The sequence below is a fragment of the Sorex araneus genome, chromosome X, assembly GCF_027595985.1.
Source record: "Sorex araneus isolate mSorAra2 chromosome X, mSorAra2.pri, whole genome shotgun sequence".
NCBI classification, from domain to species: Eukaryota; Metazoa; Chordata; class Mammalia; order Eulipotyphla; family Soricidae; genus Sorex; species Sorex araneus.
In genome coordinates this window covers 165540632-165560788 of record NC_073313.1, presented here as the reverse complement: position 1 = coordinate 165560788, position 20157 = coordinate 165540632, and the positions used below count along the sequence as shown (strand labels likewise).

Sequence of the window (20157 nt, the reverse complement as noted above, 5' to 3'; positions counted from 1 at the left end):
CCCCTGAGCATCACAGGATGTGACCCCCCGCCCAAAAAAACCAAACAAACTCCCTCCCCTTGATTTTGGTGTTAAGAAAAATGCAAACCTGACTCCAATAAATTACTTCCAGTTAAAAAGTCTTAAACAAGGGTCAGACTAGTGGGAGCGGGGCGGGCACCTGCCATGCGCGCAGCTGACCCATGTTCAGTCCCCAGCATCCCGTCTGGTCCCCCAAGTGCACCAGGAGTGATGCCCGAGCACAGAGCCAGGAGCAAGCTCCGAGAACCACCAGGCGTGGCCCAAACAGACTGACCAATATGCTAAAAAGTCTTGGACAATCACATACAATACCCAAGACTAAAAGGGCAAGAGAGAAAATGACTTAAAATCTCAATTTGGCTGGAAAGATAGGAGAGCTGGAAAGTCTCACACATGACTGACCGGGGTCCAAATCCCGAGCACCACCAGGAGTGATCCCTGAGCACCGGCATGTGCGTCCCTCACCCCAATAAAAGACCCCAATTCGACAAAAAAAAGTTGAACTTTTTGTTTTTCCCTTTTTGGGCCACACCCGGCGATGCTCAGGGCTGACTCCTGGCTCTGCACTCAGGAATCACTCCTGGCGGTGCTCTGGGGACCCTAGGGGATGCCGGGGATCGAACCCGGGTCGGCGACATGCAAGGCAAACACCCTCCCCGCTGGACTATTGCTCTGGTCCTACCTAGTTAAACTTCTTTGTGGCCCGAATAAGGCAGGGTTCGAACTGACTGCAAAAGAACAAATAACCAGGGCACTTACTCAGTCCTGAAGGCTGGTGATCACGCACTGTGAAGTCTTGATCTGCAAACAGAGAACAGAATCAGGGGCACAGTACGTGGACACAAAGACACCAAGTACGGGGCCGGAGCGATAGCACAGCGGGGAGGGCGTCTGCCTGGCACGTGGCCGACCCGGGTTTGATTCCCAGCATCCCACAGGATCCCCCGAGCACCGCCAAGAGTGATTCCTGAGTGCAGAGCCAGGAGTAACCCCTGAACATCGCTGGGTATGACCCAAAAAGAAAAAAAGAAAGAAAGAAAGAAAGAAAGAAAGAAAGAAAGAAAGAAAGAAAGAAAGAAAGAAAGAAAGAAAGAAAAAAGCAACATGTTTATTATTTATAAATTTATTTACTTTTGCTTTTTTGGGTCTCCATCATAATGCACAGGGATTCCTCCTGGCTCTGCACTCAAGAATTACTCCTAGCAGTGCTTGGGGGACCCTATGGGATGCTGGGAATCGAACCCAGGTCGGCCGAGGGCAAGGCAAACGCCCTCCCCGCTGTGCTATTGCTCCAGCCCCAACATGTGAAAAAAATTTTTTAAGAAGACACTGAATACTTGTTTATGTGAATCCTACATCCACGTCTCTTCGCAGGAAATCAAAGAGGGTCACTGGTCGAAAACACAGACGCTATATCGCCACCACCCTGTTCCTAAAGTTCAAGATGATCTAGAACTGGATACAAAGTCAAAATCAGTGTCAAAAAAAAAAAAAATCAATGGCCTGAGGCCAGTGCAACAGACAGTGGGGAGGGTGCTTGCCCAGCACGAGGCCGACCCAGGTTCAATGCCCGACACCTGAGGGGGTCCCCTGAACCCCGCCAAAAGCGATCCTTGAGCACAGAGTCAGGAGTTAAGTCCTGAGCACTGTCAGGTGTGACCCATAAACAAATAACAACAAAAGTCAATGGCTGGGGCTGGAGAGATAGCACAGCGGGGAGAGCGTTTGCCTTGCACGCGACCTACCCGAGTTCGATTCCCAGCATCCCATAGGGTCCCCTGAGCACCACCAGGGGAAATTCCTGAGTGCAAAGCCAGGAGTGACCCCTGTGCATTGCCAAGTGTGACCCCAAAAGCAAAAAAAAAAAAAAAAAAAATCAATGGCTAAAAGTGGCATATATGATATTAATAATCTACTATTTTATAAGTTAAAAAACTAAAGTCGATCTTTTGTTCCAAGTAATTATCAGTGAGTAGTACGGCACGCCATCCATGTAGGACGAAAATACTGTACAAAAGTAGGTTTCAGGATGCTTGGCTACTGCAAAGTAACTCTGGAGTAAACACACAATACAGCGGCTTGGGGCTGGAGTGATAGCACAGCGGGGAGGGCATTTGCCAGGCATGCAGCCGACTTGGGTTCAATCCCCGGCATCCCATATGGTCCCCTGAGCACTGCCAGGAGTAATTCCTGAGTGCAGAGCCAGGAGTAACCCCTGAGCATCGCCAGGTGTGACCCAAAAAGCAAATAATAATAATAATAATAATAAAATAAAATACAGGGGCTGGAGTGATAGCACAGCGGGGAGGGTGTTTGCCTTGCACGCGGCCGACCCAGGTTCGATTCCCGGCATCCCATAGGGACCCCTGAGCACCACCAGGAGTAATTCCTGAGTGCAGATCCAGGAGTCAGCCCTGAGCATTGCCAGGTGTGACCCAAAAAGAAAAAAAAAAAATACAGTGGCTTTTTTTGGGAGGGGGGATGTCGGGGGAGGACACATCCAGTGATGCTCAGAAATTACTCCTGGTGAGTAATTTCTGAGGGGGGAACCATATGGGACACTGGAAGTCGAACCCATGTTGGCCATGTGCAAGACAGACGCCCTCCCATTATACTATCTCTCCGGCCCAGCAATGGTTGTCCCAACATGGCTATCTCTCTTTTCCAACGTTGTCAGGAAACTACAAAAGAGTATCTTTAAACATGAGAACTTAGGACCAGAGTGACAGCACAGCAGCTAAATCATTTGCCTTGCGTGTCCGACCCAGGTTCGATCCCCAGCATCCCTTAGGGTCCCCGGAGCGCCGCCAGGAGTAATTGCTGAGTGCAGAACCAGGAATCAGCCCTGAGTATCACTGGGTGTGTCCCACAAAACAAACAAAACCTGTAGGCATTTGACCATGCCCACAGGTGGACTTTTAAGAATGTAAAACAGGTGGGGCTGGAGCCATAGCCCAGCAGGTAGGGGTTTTGCCTTGCACGCGGCCAACCCCGGTTCGATTCCCAGCATCCCATAGGGTCCCCTGAGCACCGCCAGGAGTGGTTCCTGAGTGCAGAGCCAGGAGGAACCCCTGTGCATTGCCGGGTGTGACCCAAAAAGCTGGCAAAAAAAAAAAAAGAATGTAAAACAAGGGTTGGAGATATAGGACAGCAGGGAGGATGTTTGTGTTGCAAGCGGCTGACCCAGATGCAATCCCCGGAATCCTAGAGGGTCCCCTGAGCCGTGCCAGGAGGGTTTCCTGAGAGCTAGAGCCAGGAGTCAGCCCTGGGTATCGCTGGGTGTGATGCAAAAAACAAACCAAAAAATAGGTTTACTTACACTGTAATGTCTGCCGATCTGCATAGTGGCTTGACCTGGGGATCGGGTCTGAAATTTAAATACGGGACACTTTAAAGCACACTGAATTTTTATTTATTTTATTATCATTATTATTATTATTATTGCTTTTTGGGTCACACCTGGCGATGCACAGGGGTTACTCCTGGCTCTGCACTCAGGAATTACCCCTGGCCGTGCTCAGGGGACCATATGGGATGCTGGGATTTGAACCCGGGTCAGCCGCGTGCAAGGCAAACGCCCTCCCCGCTGTGCTATCTCTCCAGCCCCTATTATTATTATTTTTTTGCTTTTTGGATCCCACCCGGCGATGCACAGGGGTTACTCCTGGCTCTGCACTCAGGAATTACCCCTGGCCGTGCTCAGGGGACCATATGGGATGCTGGGATTTGAACCCGGGTCAGCCGCGTGCAAGGCAAACGCCCTCCCCGCTGTGCTATCTCTCCAGCCCCTATTATTATTATTTTTTTGCTTTTTGGATCCCACCCGGCGATGCACAGGGGTTACTCCTGGCTCTGCACTCAGGAATCACTCCTGGCGGTGCTCGGGGGACCCTAGGGGATGCTGGGAATCGAACTCGGGTCAGCTGCATGCAAGGCAAATGCTCCCCCTCCCCGCGCTGTGCTATCTATTCTGGCCCCGCAGTGATCACTTCTGGTGGTCCCAGGGCGCTGAGGGTTGAACTGGGGTCAGCAGCATGCAGGGCACGTGCCTCACCCTCTCTGTCCCCTCTAAGTCGTTCTTCAGAATATGAGCCCACAGGCCCCCACCTCTATGAGCCCAGGGGCAGCTCATGCCAAGGTCCTGGGGTCTCCGCCCCGTTACCTGCAGACTCCAGAGCTTCCCCTGAGCGGAGCTGGGGTGACGAGGCCTCGCTGTCGGAGCTTTCTGGTTCCTCCCCCTCTTCCTCCTCCTCCTCGTCCCCTGCAAAGAAACAAAGAACAGGTGGGCACGGCTGGCCCTGACCGTCTGGACACCTGAATCTAACCCCCGAACCCAAATGCGGTGACTCGGCATGAAAATGGAAACTTTCTCCACAAAAGTGAGAGTGAGGGAAAACAGAAAAAGGACAAAAGGTGCTTGCCTTAGGGGCAGGAGAGGGGTTGGGGGGGGGGAAATTGGGACAGGGAGGAGGTGTGGGGACACAGGTGGAGGGAGAGATTGGGACACTGGACGCCTGAAACTCCATTGTGAGTAAGTTGGGGATGCTGTCGTTCACGGAGATTTTTTTAAATAAATCTTAAAAAATAAATTTAAAACTGAGTCCCAGGTCCGGAGCAATAGTACAGTGGGGAGGGCGTTTGCCCGGCACGCAGTTGACCTGGGTTCGATCCCTGGCATCCCATACAGTCCCCGGAACACCGCCAGGAGTAACCTCTGAGCATCGTTGGGTGTGACCCAAGAAGCAAAAAAATAAAAATAAAAATAAAAATAAAATGTGACCCAGAACTGTGATTTCCTCGCTCGGCTTCCTGTTTTGAGTCACGTGATTCTCAACAAGCTGCAGCTGAACCCATTTATCTACCTCTGAGGCACATGGTTATATCCCAAAGCCCAGCATCCCATAGGGTCCCCTGAGCACAGCCAGGGGTGACTCCTGAGTGCATGAGCCAGGAGTGACCCCTGTGCATTGCTGGGTGTGACCCCCCCAAAAAAAATGGACCAGGGTGGGAGGGGGGTATATTGGGGTTCTTGGTGGTGGAACATGTGCACTGGTGAAGGGATGAGGGTTCAATCATTGTATGACAGAGACTTAAACCTGAAAGCTTTGTTTGTTTTTTTTTTTGCTTTTTGGGTCACACCTGGTGATGCACAGGGGTCACTCCTGGCTCATGCACTCAGGAATCACCCCTGGTGGTGCTCAGGTGACCATATGGGATGCTGGGATTCGAACCCAGGTCGGCCGTGTGCATGGCAAACGCCCTACCCGCTGTGCTACCGCTCTAGCCCCAAAAGCTTTGTATTTTTTTTCCTCATGGTGATTCAATATAATACAATAAAAAAAAAATTTAAAAATTTTTAAAAAAAGGGCCAAATTCGTGCTTCTTGGGTTGGACATTTACTAAAACTGAAGCAACAGCAGAGCAACGCAGACCCTGAAAAACGCCAAATTCAGGGGTCCAGATTTCAAAAACTAACAAAGGATGAGATTTGACTACATATCAATCCCACGAGTTGCGGAAAAGTGGGAAGATAACTATGTTATTTTCACAATAATAGTAAAAAAAAAAACCCAAAATGGTAATAAAACCTTTTGGAGGGTTTTTCTGGACCAACCGGCGACGCTCCGGGCTGACTCCTGGCTCTGCACTCAGGAATCACTCCTGGCGGTGCTCGGGGGACCCTCGGGGATGCCGGGGCTCGAACCCGGGTTGGCTGCGTGCCAGGCAAACGCCCTCCCCGCTGTGCTATCGCTCTGGCCCCACATTCCATAGTCTTTTTTTTTTTTAATTAATTCTTTTATTGATTCACCATGTACATTCCATAGTCTTGAACCCCTGCTAAGGTAAAGCAAAAAAAAATCTTTATCAAAAAGGGCCAATTTTAACGCCATAATCAAAGGCCGGTGTGAGACACTGAGTCTCTGTCGGACTTAGCCCCACTGACGAGGCCAGGCAGGGGGGGGGGGGGGCGGCCAGGGGCGGGGACCCTTCCTGCCGGGGCCCACCCGAACCCGTCTGCACGACGTTGGGAAAAGCTGATTTTGTCTCTGGGGCAAGGGGCGCCGATTTAAGCTCCCGGGCACGTGTCTTTCCCCGAGCCCCTGCACCCCAAAATACCCCGCACGCTATCTCAGAGACAAAAGTACCTTCAGGAGAACTGGGCCCCTGCTGGGCGCTGGCGGCTTCTAGAAGGTCAAACACACAAATGTTACCCTAGGCCAAAGGGAATGCACCGGAATCAATAGTGGAGAGAGGGAGGGAGGGAGGGAGGGAGGGAGAGAGAGAGAAAGAGAGAGAGAGGGGGAGAGAGAGAGGGAGAGAGGGAGAGAGATGGAGAGAGAGAGAGGGAGAGAGAGGGAGAGAGGGAGAGAGATGGAGAGAGAGAGAGGGAGAGGGAGAGAGGGAGGGAGAGAGAGGGAGAGGGAGAGAGAGGGAGAGGGAGAGAGGGAGAGAAGGAAAGAGGGAGAGGGAGGGAGAGGGAGAAGGAGAGAGGGAGAGGGAGAGAGGGAGAGAGGGAGAGAAGGAGAGAGGGAGAGGGAGAGGGAGGGAGAGGGAGAGGGAGGAGAGAGGGAGCGGGAGAGAGGGAGAGGGAGAGAGGGGGGAGAGAGAGACAGAGAGAGGGAGTGGGAGAGGGAGAGAGAGGGAGAGAGAGGTAGAGGGGGAGAGGGAGAGAGAGGGAGAGGGAGAGAGGGAGAGGGGCAGGGGAGAGGTGGAGGGAGGTAGGGAGGGTGTGGGGAAGGGCCTGTCACAGAGGCGGGGTGGGGACGGGAAGGTACTGGGACCCTGCGGTGGGGCATGCGCACTGGTGAAGGGACGATGTTGAAACATTCCATGACTGAAACCAAATCACGACCAACTTTGTGACTGTGTATTTCACGATGATGAAATAAAAAAAAAAATTTAAAAGAAAGCTTTCCCCCCCGACCCCCACCCCTATCATGAGCAAAATCACTACTTCCTCTAGATGGGAGGCCCCGAAACTTACGTGGCCTCAAGACTTGTGCGGCTTACCACACCCTGTGCAGAAGATTAGCATCACTCGGTACCCCCAGACGGCCACCTTCTAGGAAGCGACCCCCAACTGTCCTCCAAGCCCACACCTCCTCCCCCCTCCTCCCCAGCCCAATGTCCCGGAACTGCGTCTTCGGGCTACACTGTTTTAGATTATTCCACAGGGCAGTCAGACCCAGCCTCGAGTCAGAGAGATGAACTGTCACGGGTCTCTGCACTTGCAAAGAGAAGCTGAGTTTGCAGAAAACATGATGCCTCCCCCCCCCCCGCCCCCTTGGGGCTGGAGCGAGAGCACAGCGGGGAGGGCGTCTGCCTTGCACACGGCCGACCGGGTTTGAGTCCCAGCATCCCACAGGGTCCCCCAAGCACTGCCAGGAGGAACCCCTGAGCATCGCCGGGTGGGACCCAAAAAGCCAAACAAAACAAAACAAAAACCATTACGCCCCCATCCTGCAGGGCTTGCTCTGGCCTCACCCCTGCCCCCAACTGGCCAGGCGACCTTCCTGTCCCCCCGAAAGGCCTACCACGCCCAGCTGCCAAGACGGTTCTCGAACGCATTGCTGCAGCCCAGAAGGAAGTGGCCTGCCTGCTTGGGCCAGCGAGAGGAGGCACAGTGGGCGGGGCCGTGGCGGGTGTATGTGGGAACCCCAGATCCGGTCCCGGCACCAAATGGTCCCCCGGCACCCAGTGAGAAGTTCTCCCTGGGTGTTGCCGGAAGTGATGAAAGAAAACAAACATGACCCAAAGAAGGCAAAGTAAGAAGAGAGAAAAAGAAAAAAAGAGTTTCCTCATTCCAGCAGGGTTGCACCCTTGCGGCTTCTCAAGGCAGGAAATTGGGGCGAATCTGACTCTCGGGGTGAAGGAGAGCGGCCGAGATGCAGGACGCCGGGCCCGGCTTTTCTGGGTTTCCTTTTATTTTAAATAAAGGAAGGCCCGTTGCAGCATTGTACAGGAGGCCGAGAACTGTGCTGAGTAAACAGAAAAGGGGAAGCCGCGGGAAAAGGATGCATTCTGCCCTTCACCTTTATTGATTTGAGTCTGTCTTCCAAACGTGTGTGTGTGTGTGTGTGTATATATGCGCGCGCGCGCACGTATGTGTGTGTGTGTGTGTGTGTGAGCAAAACTCTTTCAGAAGTTATGAAAGACACAGCTGAAACACAACTGCTTTCACTAGAGTGGAACCATATTAGAATAATGCTAAGCTCAAGAGTGACAGGAAGGCCTGGAGTGATAGCACAGCGGGGAGGGCGTTTGCCTGGCACTCGGCTGACCCAGGTTCGATTCCCAGCATCCCCTAGGGTCCCCCGAGCACCGCCAGGAGTAATTCCTGAGTGCAGAGCCAGGAGTCAGCCCTGAGCATCGCCAGGTAGGACCCAAAAAGAAAAAAACTATAATAATAAAAAATAATACAATAAATGTAAACAATTTAAAATAATCTATGTCCATTCACAGAAAAAAGTGCGACTCCTTTTCTATGGTTTTGCCTTTTAGTTTTATTTTGTTTTTTTGCCGAACAGCTGTGCTCAGGCCTTACTCGTGGTTCTGTGCTCAGGGATCACTCCTGGCAGGGTTTGGGGGGGAACCATGTCGGGTGCCGGGGATCGAACTCAGTTCAGCCGTGGGCAAGGCAAGTGCCCACACCGCTGTCCTACCGCTCCGGTCCCTGGAGTTTTATTTCTGATATTTCCCAGACTCACAGTTAAAACAGCTAGAGTCTCTGTCCCTGCCGTTGATACGTCAAGTCAAAATTCAACTCCATAATCTCCCCTTCACTTCTCAGAGCATCATGTATGACAGTATCATTTATCACTGTCATCCTGTTGCTCATCGATTTGCTCAGGCGGACACCAGTCACGTCTCCATGGTGAGACTCGTGGTGACTGTGTTTGGCATCTCGAATACGCCACGGGGAGCTTGCCAGGCTCTGCCATGCGGGTGGGATCCTCTCGGTAGCTTGCCGGGCTCTCCGAGAGGGACGGAGGAATCGAACCCGGGTCAGCCCTGTGTAAGGCAAATGCCCTACCCGCTGTGCTATCGATCCAGTCCTAAGCCATTATTTTAACACTTCTAACATGAGAATCTGCAAACTCTTTCATTAGCCAGAAGCTAAAGAAACTTCACTGTTTTTCTAGCATTTAGATCAGCCACTGACACTAAGAAAATCGTTCAAAATAAAAACTTGTTTAATGCAGAGTTTCAGGATCACGGGCTGAAAGCTCAAGAATCTAAGCCTTTTGCTAATATTTCTATTTTATGCAACTTTTGTAACTCATGCTGAACCAGCCACTTCTAGAGAACATGAGGTTTTAATTTCATTTCCCTCATGTACTTCAACTTCCTTCAGTTTAAAATGCTCGGCTGGTATATGTGAAAGGTTAAAAAAAAAAAGATGAAAAAAAGTGACTCACAAAAGGTTAAAACATTTTTAAAATACTGGAGGGGAAATGAAAATAAAAACATTTTCTTCCCTGTGTTCAAGCAGAGACTATGAAAAACTAAAATCCTAGCTGGAGGAGTAATAACTCAAAATTAATTTTGAGGCCACCGAGTACCGGCAGGAGGGATTCCTGAGTGCAGAGCAAGGAGTCAACCCTGATCCTTGTATTGTCGAAATGACCCCAATATGCCAAAACTAAAAATAATCAGAAAAAAAAATAATAATCAGAGCCCCTATGTCAGAATCACAGCAATGTCCTTAAACTGGATGGAGCTTATGTGTTTGCTTTCTGTCTTTATTAAAAAGTACTCATAAGTGGGGCCGGAGCGATAGCACAGCGAGTAGGGCGTTTGCCTTGCAAGCGGCCGACCCGGGTTCGATCACCGGCATCCCATATGGTCCCCCAAGCACCGCCAGGAGTAATTCCTGAGTGCAAAGCCAGTAGTAACCCCTGAGCATAGCTGGGTGTGACCCAAAAAGCAAAAATAAATAAATAAAAAGTACTCCTAAAAATAATCTCTAGGGGTTGGAGTGATCATACAGCGGGGAGGGCGTTTGTCTGGCACACGGCCGACCCAGGTTCGATCCCCGGCATCCCATAAGGTCCCCAGAGCACCGCCAGGAGTGATTCCTGAGTGCAGAACCAGGAGTCAGCCCTGAGCATTGCTGGGTGTGACCCAAAAAGCAGAAAAAAAAAAAAATCTCTGAGGGCTGGAGCAATAGTACAGCAGGGAAGGCATTAGCCTTATATGTGGTCACCCTGGGTTGATCCCTAAAGAGTCCCGGAGCCTGCCAGAAGGGATCCCTGAGCACGGCTGGGTGTGGAGCAATGCCACCCCGCCACAAAAAAATCTCTAAACCTGGTCCAGCTCGGGAAACTTGCTGGTTTATTTCGGCTCCAGTGAGCTCCCTTCCAAGAGTCCGACTAAACTTGCTTTCCCTTCTAAGTTTCTATTTATTTATTTATTGCTTTTTGGGTCACACCCGGTTGATGCTCAGGGGCTGACTCCTGGCTCTGCACTCAGGAATCACTCCTGGCGGTGCTCGGGGGACCCTATGGGATGCTGGGGATTGAACCTGGGTCGGCCACGGGCAAGGCAAATGCCCGCTGTGTTATAGCTCCAGCCCCCCCCTCTAAGTTTTTAAATAAGGCCGTTGGTAGGGCAAGCCACGAACTGCAAGGTTCAGTTCAGAGCTCAGACGCCCGGAATCCCCAGTCCAGGAGCCTGAGGATGGGGTAAAAGCCTGCCACAGGGGAAGTGGCAGCTGTGTAGAAAGACAAGAGAAGCTACCCGTTTCGTTTCTGACTCATCTCCAAATTTAGAACAGGACCCTGGCCCCAAACTGGGTCTCACCACAGTGGCTGGCTGTACCACTTGTACCTTCCACACTGAGGAAACACGAAAAAGAATTCAGACCAGTCTGACACAGAGAGCAAAGGGCAGATGGTGAAACACATCCTAAATTCACTTAAAAAAAAAATAAAATAATAAGATTTTTATTTTTGGCTTTTTGGGTCACACCCGGCAATGATCAAGGGTTCCTCCTGGCGCTGCCCTCAGGAATATTACTCCTAGGCAGTGCTTGGGGGACCCTATGGGATGCTGGGAATTGAACCCAGGTCGGCCGCATGCAAGGCAAATGCCCTCCCTGCTGTGCTATCACTCTGGTCCCTCAAATTCACTTTCTTTTTTTTTTTTTTTTTGGGTCACACCTGGAGATGCACAGGGGTTACTCCTGGCTCTGCACTCAGGAATTACCCCTGGTCGTGCTCAGGGGACTATATGGGATGCTGGGATTTGAACTCGGGTCGGCCGCGTGCAAGGCAAACGCCCTACCCGCTGTGCTATCTCTCCAGCCCCTCTTTCTTTTTTTTTTTTAAGGGGGTGGGGGTCATACCCAGAGATGCACAGGGGTTACCCTGGCTCTGCACTCAGGAATTACTCCCGGCAGTGCTCGGGGGACCCTATGGGATGCTGGGAATTGAACCCAGGTTGGCTGTGTGCAAGGCAAACGCCCTTCCCGCTGTGCAATCACTCCAGTCCCTCAAACTCACTTTCTAAATGAAGGGCAAACCTTCAGAGCTAAATTGGCGTCTCCTCTCTCCTTTTTCTCTCTGGCGTGACTGTTTCACAAAGCCACACTCCAAATCAAAATGAAAACAATACACAATGGTCTGCTGCACTGAACGGAAATGGTAAGACAGTGAAGGGCCCGATTTTCAGGCGGCAGAAACCCAGGCGCTGTCTCGGGACAGTCCCTGGCCACAGTGACCCACGTCCCCGCAGGCCGAAATCACGAAACCGTCACATTTCCCCTGGCGAGGGACCAGGGGCGAGTTCGGGGAGTGCTAGCGAGATGGAGCACTCTCGAAAGGAGGCTGGAAGAAGGAACGAGCCACAAACCTTGTTCACTGGGGTTAGAATTTCCGTTTGGCTGGAAAGCCGCACCTGTAAGAGAGGCAGGAAGAAGATCAGCCCCAACAAGGAACCGCATCAAGGAACCGCATCGCCTGGCCCTGGGCCCCAGAGGCCCTTCAAGCCCAGAACCAGATCTTTATCAGAGGGCTGTCTGAAAGGGGCTCATCTGTCAAGATTCAGGGGAGTTACGCAGGCTCAGTGACAGCAACGCCTCAAGGGACAGGGGATGGGCCAGTCCTTCTCTCCCCATCCCCCTTGGGACCCTGGAGGCCACGCCCACAAACTGCCTCCACCTGCGACTCAAGCTCCTTAAGGACCCACCACGGTCCAGAGACACACAAAAGAATCTCCAAGCAGAGGGGCTGGAGAGATAGCACAGTCGGGAGGGCGTTGGCCTTGCATGCAGCCCACCAGGGTTCAATTCCCAGCATCCCAAAGGGTTCCCCGAGCATCGCCAGGAGTAATTCCTGAGTGCAGAGCCAGGAGTGACCCCTGTGCATGGCCAGGTGTGACCCAAAAAGAAAAAAAAAAAATCTCCAAGCAGAGTGGCTCGCTGCAGAGATTTCTCCAGCCCCTAACCACCTAAAAGTTTACAATTCCAGGAGACCACAGCTGCGACATCTTAAGCTTTTCATAACAAGCAATTTTACAAAAGAGAGCATGGGGGAGGTGGCCTGACCTGGCTTCCGCCGTGATGAGGTTTAAGCTCAGGGGTGCTTTTCCCCCAGCCCTTGGGGTCGCTCCTGCCCCTCCCTGCAGAACTGCCTTTGATCGCCACCTGGAAACGGCTTTGCCAGGGGCTGGAACGAGAGCACAGCCGGGAGGACGTTTGCCTGGCACGCAGCCGACCGGGGTTCGAATCCCATTATCCCATAGGGTGCCCTGAGCACCGCCAGTAGTAATTCCTGAGTGCAGAGCCAGGAGTAACCCCTGTGCATTGCCAGGTGTGACCCAAAAAGCAAAAAAAAAAAAAAAAAAAGAGAGACAGTATGGGGGAGACTGTCTGCCAAAGAGGCAGGGGAAAGGGAGGGATGGGGAGGGATATTGGGGACCTCGGTGGTGGGAGATTTGCACTGGCAGAGGGTCTGGTGATTGATCGCCGTATGACTGTAATTCAAACAGGAAAGCGTTATAACTTTATGACGCCGGGTATGACCCAAAAAGCACACACAAAAAAATTTTTTTTGGTGGGGGGAGTCATACCCGGCAATGCTCAGGGCTGACTCCTGGCTCTGCACACAGGAATCACCCCTGGCAGTGCTTGGGGGACCCTATGGGATGCTGGGAATCAAACCTGGGTCGGCCGCGTGCCAGGCAAACGCCCTCCCCACGGTGCTATGGCTCTAGCCCCAAGCATAAAAAGAATTTTAAAAGGAGCAGAAAAGGGACAAAGTCCTTTGTGCAGAAAGGCACACAGGCTAAGTAAATATAAACCAGGTCAAAAAGAGCATCAGGCTCGGGGCTGGGAGCGATAGCACAGTGGGTACGGCGTTTGCCTGGCACGCAGCCGACCCGGGGTCGAATCCCAGCATCCCATATGGTCCCCTGAGCACCGCCAGGAGTAATTCCTGAGTGTAGAACCAGGAGTAACCCCTGTGCATTGCCGGGTGTGACCCAAAAAAAAAAAAAAAAGAGAGAGAGCATCAGGCTCAAATTTTGTGCTAGAAACGGAGAAAAAGACTATGAATTTGTTGTTTTTGTTTTGTTTGGGGCCAGCTGTACCCAGCTGGGCTCCCTCTTGGCAGGGACCAGGGGACGAGTGGAGTGCCAGGGAGAGAACTCAGGGACAGGCCACCTGCCTGCCTGCCGTCCCATCTCTCCAGCCCCCACGAACTCCCTTCTAGCGTTACGACTCTCCCTGGGAAACAACACCCGAGGAACGCATGAGGAACGTGCAATGGGGCAAAGGCTGGGATATGCGGGGACTGTCCCCGTGGGCATATCCTGGAACCCTGGAACCATCTGAGCATGTGCGTTACTACTAAGACTCTTGCAATGCTCAATGGATAGACAGAAAGAATCGCTTACCAGGTCCCGGACTCCTGAGCGGGGGTCTGCGGAGCTCAGAGATGGGATCATCAATCAAAACTACAGAGAAAGAAAAGAGAGAGTCTTAAAATAACAGACAACACACACACACACACAATTAGCACAATATATTAAACTGAAAGGATACTATGTCAAGCGGGTTCATTTATTCTGCAGATCAAGAGGAGAAAGTTTTATTTATTTATTTATTTTGCTTTTTGGGTCACACCGAGCAATGCATAGGAGTTACTCCTGGCTCTGCACTCAGGAGTCATTCCTGGCAGTGCTTAGGGGACCCTATGGGATGCTGGGAATAGAACTCGGATCACCCGCGTGCAAGGCAGACGCCCTCCCTGCTGTGCTGTCACTCCAGCCCCAATGCTCTGCCCCTTTTCAGGGTAAATTCAAACCTCACACTTAATCACAGACATCAATGACTATCCCAGCCCCTATCTTTTCATGTTAGATGCTTTGCTATATATTCTCTAGAGATATTTGGTTTGGGTTCACGCTTGGCTGTGCTCAGGGCTTACTTCACACTCTATGCTTGTGGGGGCCAGAAAGATAGTCCAGCGGGGAGGGCGTCTGCCTTGCACACAGCCGACCTGGGTTCGATCCCCGGCACCCCATAGGGTCCCCCCCGAGCACCGCCAGGAGTGATTCCTGAGTGCAGAGCCAGGGGGAACCCCTGAGTATCTTCAGGTGTGACCCAAAAAGAAAAAGAAAAAAAAAAAGGCCACTCAATGCCCAGAAGCCAGCCAGAGACGTCCCTTAGCAGGACACGACTCATCTGGTGAGGCCCCAGGTTTGATCCCGTCACGGCCAACGACAAACCAACCAAACACTTCTTTGAGTAGTAGATACTAAAATCAGATTATTCAAACTTTCCGGGAAAGTCCTGGCTGCCAAGTTTTATTCGCAGTACATTTAATCAGCAGCAGCAGAGAGTTACGACGCTGTAAATGTGGAAGAGGCAGTTTATGAAAATCATAAAATTGAATAAAGTGATGCAAGGAGTGCACACCCTACAGGCCAGTGTTTTCTCAATTTCTCAACATTTTCCCAGCCCTGATCCCATCTGGCCCTGTTTCCCTCCTATGACCCCCCCACTAAACCTTTCAGGTTAGCCCCCTTCACCTCTCCCGGAGACGCACAGAGGACCATATGGCCCTAGCTGAGACGATGCTGCTCTAGAACATTCTAGAACTGCTCTGTGGTAGCCTACCTGGAGCATTTGGATGGGGTTTCTATTCGGCCTGTCTGCTCACTGACCATGGCAGGCACAACTCATCGGATGTTGGTTGTGTCACCAGCCGTCTCAGACCTTGGGCCTTGATGTATGTGGTTCACCCCGACTCACTCTGTAATCTGTGTCAGTACCCGGGAATGACAAGGGACATGCAGATAAGCTTCCTCCACCCAGGGCACTGCATAGCACAGGGCGGTGTCACGACTGCTCAGTAGCCTTCAGGCATCTTCCGTCAGCCATGTGTATAGTAGATCAGTTGTCGTTAGGCACCCATCCATGGATCAGCCACCCATGCACGGATCAGCCACCTGTCTGATTCACAACTTCATGGGGCTCCCTAGATCACAGCCTTTCTGTTTTTTTGTTTTTGCTTTTTGGGTCACACCCGGCGATGCACAGGGGTTACTCCTGGCTCTGCACTCAGGAATCACTCCTGGCGGTGCTCAGGGGACCCTATGGGATGCTGGGAATCGAACCCGGGTCGGCTGCGTACAAGGCAAGCGCCCTACCCGCTGTGCTGTCGCTCCAGCCCCGATCACAGCTTTTCTGATTACGGATGAACCTTTCGATCCGTGATACCCACTGAAACCTCAAGACGGCGGGACGCCAGCCTCCGTCTCTCCAGACTTCATGGACAGGCTAGTCTGAAGCAAGAGTTACAGAGCAGTTCTTGGGGTGCAACCAAAGGGTTCTGGAGAAGACCAACCCATGTCTGATGTTTCGCTCAGTCACCCGTCTCCCGTGTCCCCTGGGAAGTGCCACAGCTACTGAGAATCCCGGTTTCCTCATCTCTCAGATGGGCCGAGTCTCTGTCCTGCAGATTTGTATGAGCTATCCTGTCACACTGGCTGCTACTCGGGGACCTGTCCTCCCTCTGCCCTCCGGTTTCCTGTAACCCAGGCCTAGATGCAGTCACTGCATTCCCGAAGCCAATGACAAAGAACATTCACTGGGATGAGAACTGTGAATGGAGCAGGAACTGTGATGTGGGTATGATGTGGGGGCTTTGAGGAATCAAATTATTACAGTGAGCACGTTTAAAAAAGCACTGTCGTCCCATTGTTCATCAATTTGCTCAAGCGGGCACCAGTCACGTCTTCATGGTGAGACTTGTTGTGACTGTGTTTGGCATCTCGAATATGCCACGGGGAGCTTGCCAGGCTCTGCCGTGCAGGCAGGATCCTCTCGGTAGCTTGCCGGGCTCTCCGAGAGAAACGGAGGAATTGAACGCGGGTTGGCCACATGCAAAGCAAATGCCCTACCCGCTGTGCTATCACTCCGGTTCAGTAATCACTTTATCTAAATTATTTTTAAAAGAGAAAAAGAAACTTTTGTGTGTGTGTAATTACTTCACTTTTCCCCTTAACACATGCTCCCTTCTTACATGTTAAAAAAAGAACATATATATATATATGTATGTACATATATATATATATATATATACACACACACACAGACACACTGTCATCCCGTTGCTCATTGATTTGCTCAAGCGGGCACCAGTAACATCTCCATGGTGAGACTTGTTGTGAGCGTTTTTGGCATATCGAATATGCCACAGGTAGCTTGCCGGGCTCTCCAAGAAGGATGGAGGAATCGAACCCGGGTCGGCTGGGTGCAAGGCCAATACCCTACCCGCTGTGCTATCACTCCAGCCCATACATATACATATAAGGGCTGGAGCACAGCAATGATGGTATTGGCCTTGCATGTGGCCAACCCAGGTTCAATCCCCGACATCCCATAGGGTCCCCCAGCAGCGCCAGGAGTGATTCCTGAGTGCAGAGCCAGGAGTCAGCCCTGAGCATCCTTAGGTGTGGCCCAGTAACTCAAAACCAGAAACCCAAACAAAACACACAGAATGGCAGCAAATGAACAAAACAAACTCACAGGTCTTACCTGGAACCTCCTTGGACGATCTCATACTTTTCTTTGTGCCCGTTGGGCCTAACGTATGTTGTGGAGATGGTTCATCCTCTAAAGAAGGACAAAATAGTCCAAATTCAGGACATATCGGGAAGGCAGAGAATAGATACTTTCACAGCAATATATAAGCAGAATCACAATTCATTTCCTCAGATGTGAATTTAGGAAGAAATTTGGGCTTTCACTGCGAGAACACTCAAGAGCAAACCTATTACTCAACACTGACGATTTGTAAGAAGGAGATGATGTGTGAGACTAGAATGATAGCACAGCGGATAGAGTATTTGCCTTGCATGTGGCCGCCCGAGTTCGATTCCCAGCATTCCACAGGGTTCCCCAAGCACCACCAGGAGTAATTCCCGAGTACATGAGCCAGAAGTAACCCCTGTGCATTGCCGGGTGTGACCCAAAAAGCAAAAAAAAAAAAAGTGATGATGTGGAAGAAAGCAGCTCTCAGCATGAACAACAGTTAGCTCCTTACAGGTTCACTAAAATAGAGGGAACCCCTTCCTGTGCTTTAAAAATCCTAGCTGTGGGGCAGGAGTGATAGTACAGTGGGAAGGGCGTTTGCCTTGCACATGGACTAACAGGGTTCCATCCTAGGCATCCCACAGATTCCCTGGAGCACTGCCAGGAGTGACTCCTGAGTACAGAGCCAGGAGGAACCCCTGAGCATCGCAGGGTGTGACCTAAAAGGCAAAAAAAAAAAAAATCTAGCTGAGGATAGTCCAGTGGGCAGGGCATTTTCCTTGCATGTGGCAGATGTGAGTTCCATTCCCGGCACCCCATAGGGTCCCCTGGGACCACTAGGTGTGACCCCTGAGCTAGTGTGACCCCTGAGCGCAAAGCCAAGAGAAAGCGGTGAGCACTGATAGGTGTGTCTCCCAAACAAAACCAAAAACACTGAGTTGATGTGAATGCACTGGACTGAGTGGACGTGGTGCAATAAATCGGTGTAAGAAATCCGTTGCCTACCCAGGGTAAGGCCACTTGCAGCCCCCCAAGGTGGACCAGGGTCCTTCAAAGGCACAGCCTGCAATGTCTGATTTGTCTGATGGTCAGGGAGTTTAACCCTTCCACGAGATAAAAGATCAGGTGGGACATGAGTAACAGTTTCAAGGATTACACAACGTCCCATGTGTCACCTCTTACCCAGCCCCAGCCCCCACCCTTCCGTGGCCCAAGGTGAGTCAGGCCCACCGGGGCACCGCCTCACACCTGCTTTCCAGGTCAAGCCCGGCGCCGACCCCCCCCAGGGCCCCCCAGCTACGACCCGCTGTCCTGCTGGGGGGCGCTGACCACCCCGATGTCACAGTGGGGGGGTGGGGGGCGCCCTGGGGGGTGGCTGGCTGGGGCCATCGCAGACCAGAAAGAGGCACGAGGAGAGATTTTATCAGACACGTGGGAGGCTGCGGGAGGCGGGGTGCGGGGGGGGTCCAGCCCTCCTGGGGGTCCTGATTTCGGGGGCGGGGCCTGCAGTTCATTCATTCGCAAACTGGGCGCGCACTGCCCACGCTGGGGGGGCGCGGGGAGCGGCGGGGTCGCGAGCACGCGCGCACCTGGGGGTGCTGTGCCAGCCGGGGAGCGAAGCCTCTGCAAGCTGGGTGGGGGGAGGGAGACGGGGCCCGAGCCGCAGCCCCCCAGGCTCGGCCCCCCCGCGGGGGGCGCCTTCCCGGAGCATCCGCGACCCTCGCTCACCTTCGGAGAAACGGGAGTCCCGAAGCCCCCTGCGAGCCGAGGCCGGGGCCTGCGGCTGCTGCTGCTGCTGCTGCAGCAGCTGCTGCTGCCGGCGGGTGACCCGGCGCGTCGTCATCTCGTCGGGCTCCGGGGGTCGCGGCGGCCTCCGCTGCGAGCGCAGGTAGTAGGGGCTCCCGGGCACTTCCTCCTGCTCGGCCTCGGGCCGGAACCCTTCTCGCGGGCTTCGGTTTCCGCCCGGGAGCCAATCCCCGCCCCCCGGCGGCTCGTCGTCGCCGTACACTTCCGGCGGCGCGTCGGAGAACCTCACTTCCCGCCGGCCGGGGCGGGGCGGGGAGGGCGGCGCGACCGGAAGTGCGTCACTGTCGGCGCCGGGCTGCGCGGCCGCGCGGCGCAGGGGCGCGCGGGGCGTGACGCGGCCGCCCCAGGCTTCCGGCCCCGGCGCCGCCCGCCGCTCCTCGCCCGCCATCGCTGCTGACGCACTTGAGTCGGTGGCCACGGGGGTCGCGGGTGCGGTCCGGGGGGCTCGCGGCGCTGCCGGGCGCGGGCGGCTGGACGCGGGGCGCGGCGGTCGGCGCGGCGGCGGGCAGCCCCGGAGGCCTCCGCGCGCGTCCTCGCGGCCGGGCTGCCCGCGCGCATCTGGGCCCTGGCGCGTCCCGCGGGCTGTGGGCGAGGCCGTGCCAGCGCCGGGTCAGCTGTCGCGGTCACTCCCGCCCCCTGGCCCGCGGCCGCGGGGGGAGGAGGACGGCGCGGGCCTGCGCCTCGGGGGCGGGCGGGCCCGGCCCCGCCGCCCGGTTCCCGCCCGGCCCGCCCGGCGCGCCCGCAGCCCGCACCCCTGTGCAAGGTCCGAGCCCCCCGCGCCCCCGCCGGGCCCCCTGCCCACCTGTGCACCTGTCGGGGCGCCCGCAGCGAGGCCCTCTCGCATTGCAGTTCCCGAAGCGCGACCCCCCGCGCCAAGAGAAATGCAGGTGCATCCTTGGTGGAGGTTGCGCGCTCGACCTGGGTTCGACCCCCCCCCCCCAGCACGCCCGTACAATAAAATAATTAAGCAGGACTGGATTTTGTTTTCTTTTGGGGTCACACCTGGCGATGCATTCAGGAATTGCCCCCTGGTGGTGCTCCAGGGCCCTATGGGGTGCTGGCCAGCCCCACAGGACTGTTATTTTTAACGGGGGATCTTATTAAATTAGGGGGTTGGAGCAGGAGTATAGCGGGCGAGGCGTTGGCCTGGCACGTGGCCCACCCGGCTTTGGTCCCCGGCATGCCATAGGGTCCCCCGAGCACCACCAGAGTGATTCCTGAGTGGGGAGTCAGGAGTCAGCCCTGAGCATCGCCGGGTGTCACCCAAAAAGGGAAAAAAAAATAGTATA

General features: G+C 53.5%; 1 protein-coding gene across 3 annotated transcripts in view; it reads right to left on the bottom strand.

The window, feature by feature from the left end:
- TOR1AIP1 (torsin 1A interacting protein 1) overlaps positions 1 to 19816 on the bottom strand; it is a 29068-nt gene extending 9252 nt beyond the window's left edge. Inside the window, exons 1-7 of one of the 3 annotated variants that reach the window (XM_055122676.1) lie at positions 18791 to 19816; positions 17066 to 17143; positions 13918 to 13977; positions 11875 to 11919; positions 4184 to 4282; positions 3341 to 3388; positions 781 to 822 (exon numbers count right to left, since the gene is read on the bottom strand). In XM_055122676.1, coding sequence (XP_054978651.1) covers positions 781 to 822; positions 3341 to 3388; positions 4184 to 4282; positions 11875 to 11919; positions 13918 to 13977; positions 17066 to 17143; positions 18791 to 19256 — 838 coding nt within the window. In that variant the 5' untranslated portion in view covers positions 19257 to 19816. The remainder of the gene's footprint in view (positions 1 to 780; positions 823 to 3340; positions 3389 to 4183; positions 4283 to 11874; positions 11920 to 13917; positions 13978 to 17065; positions 17144 to 18790) is intronic. The other 2 variants (XM_055122675.1, XM_055122677.1) reach the window with 2 other exon arrangements.
- Between the last annotated feature and the right edge of the window lie 341 nt (positions 19817 to 20157).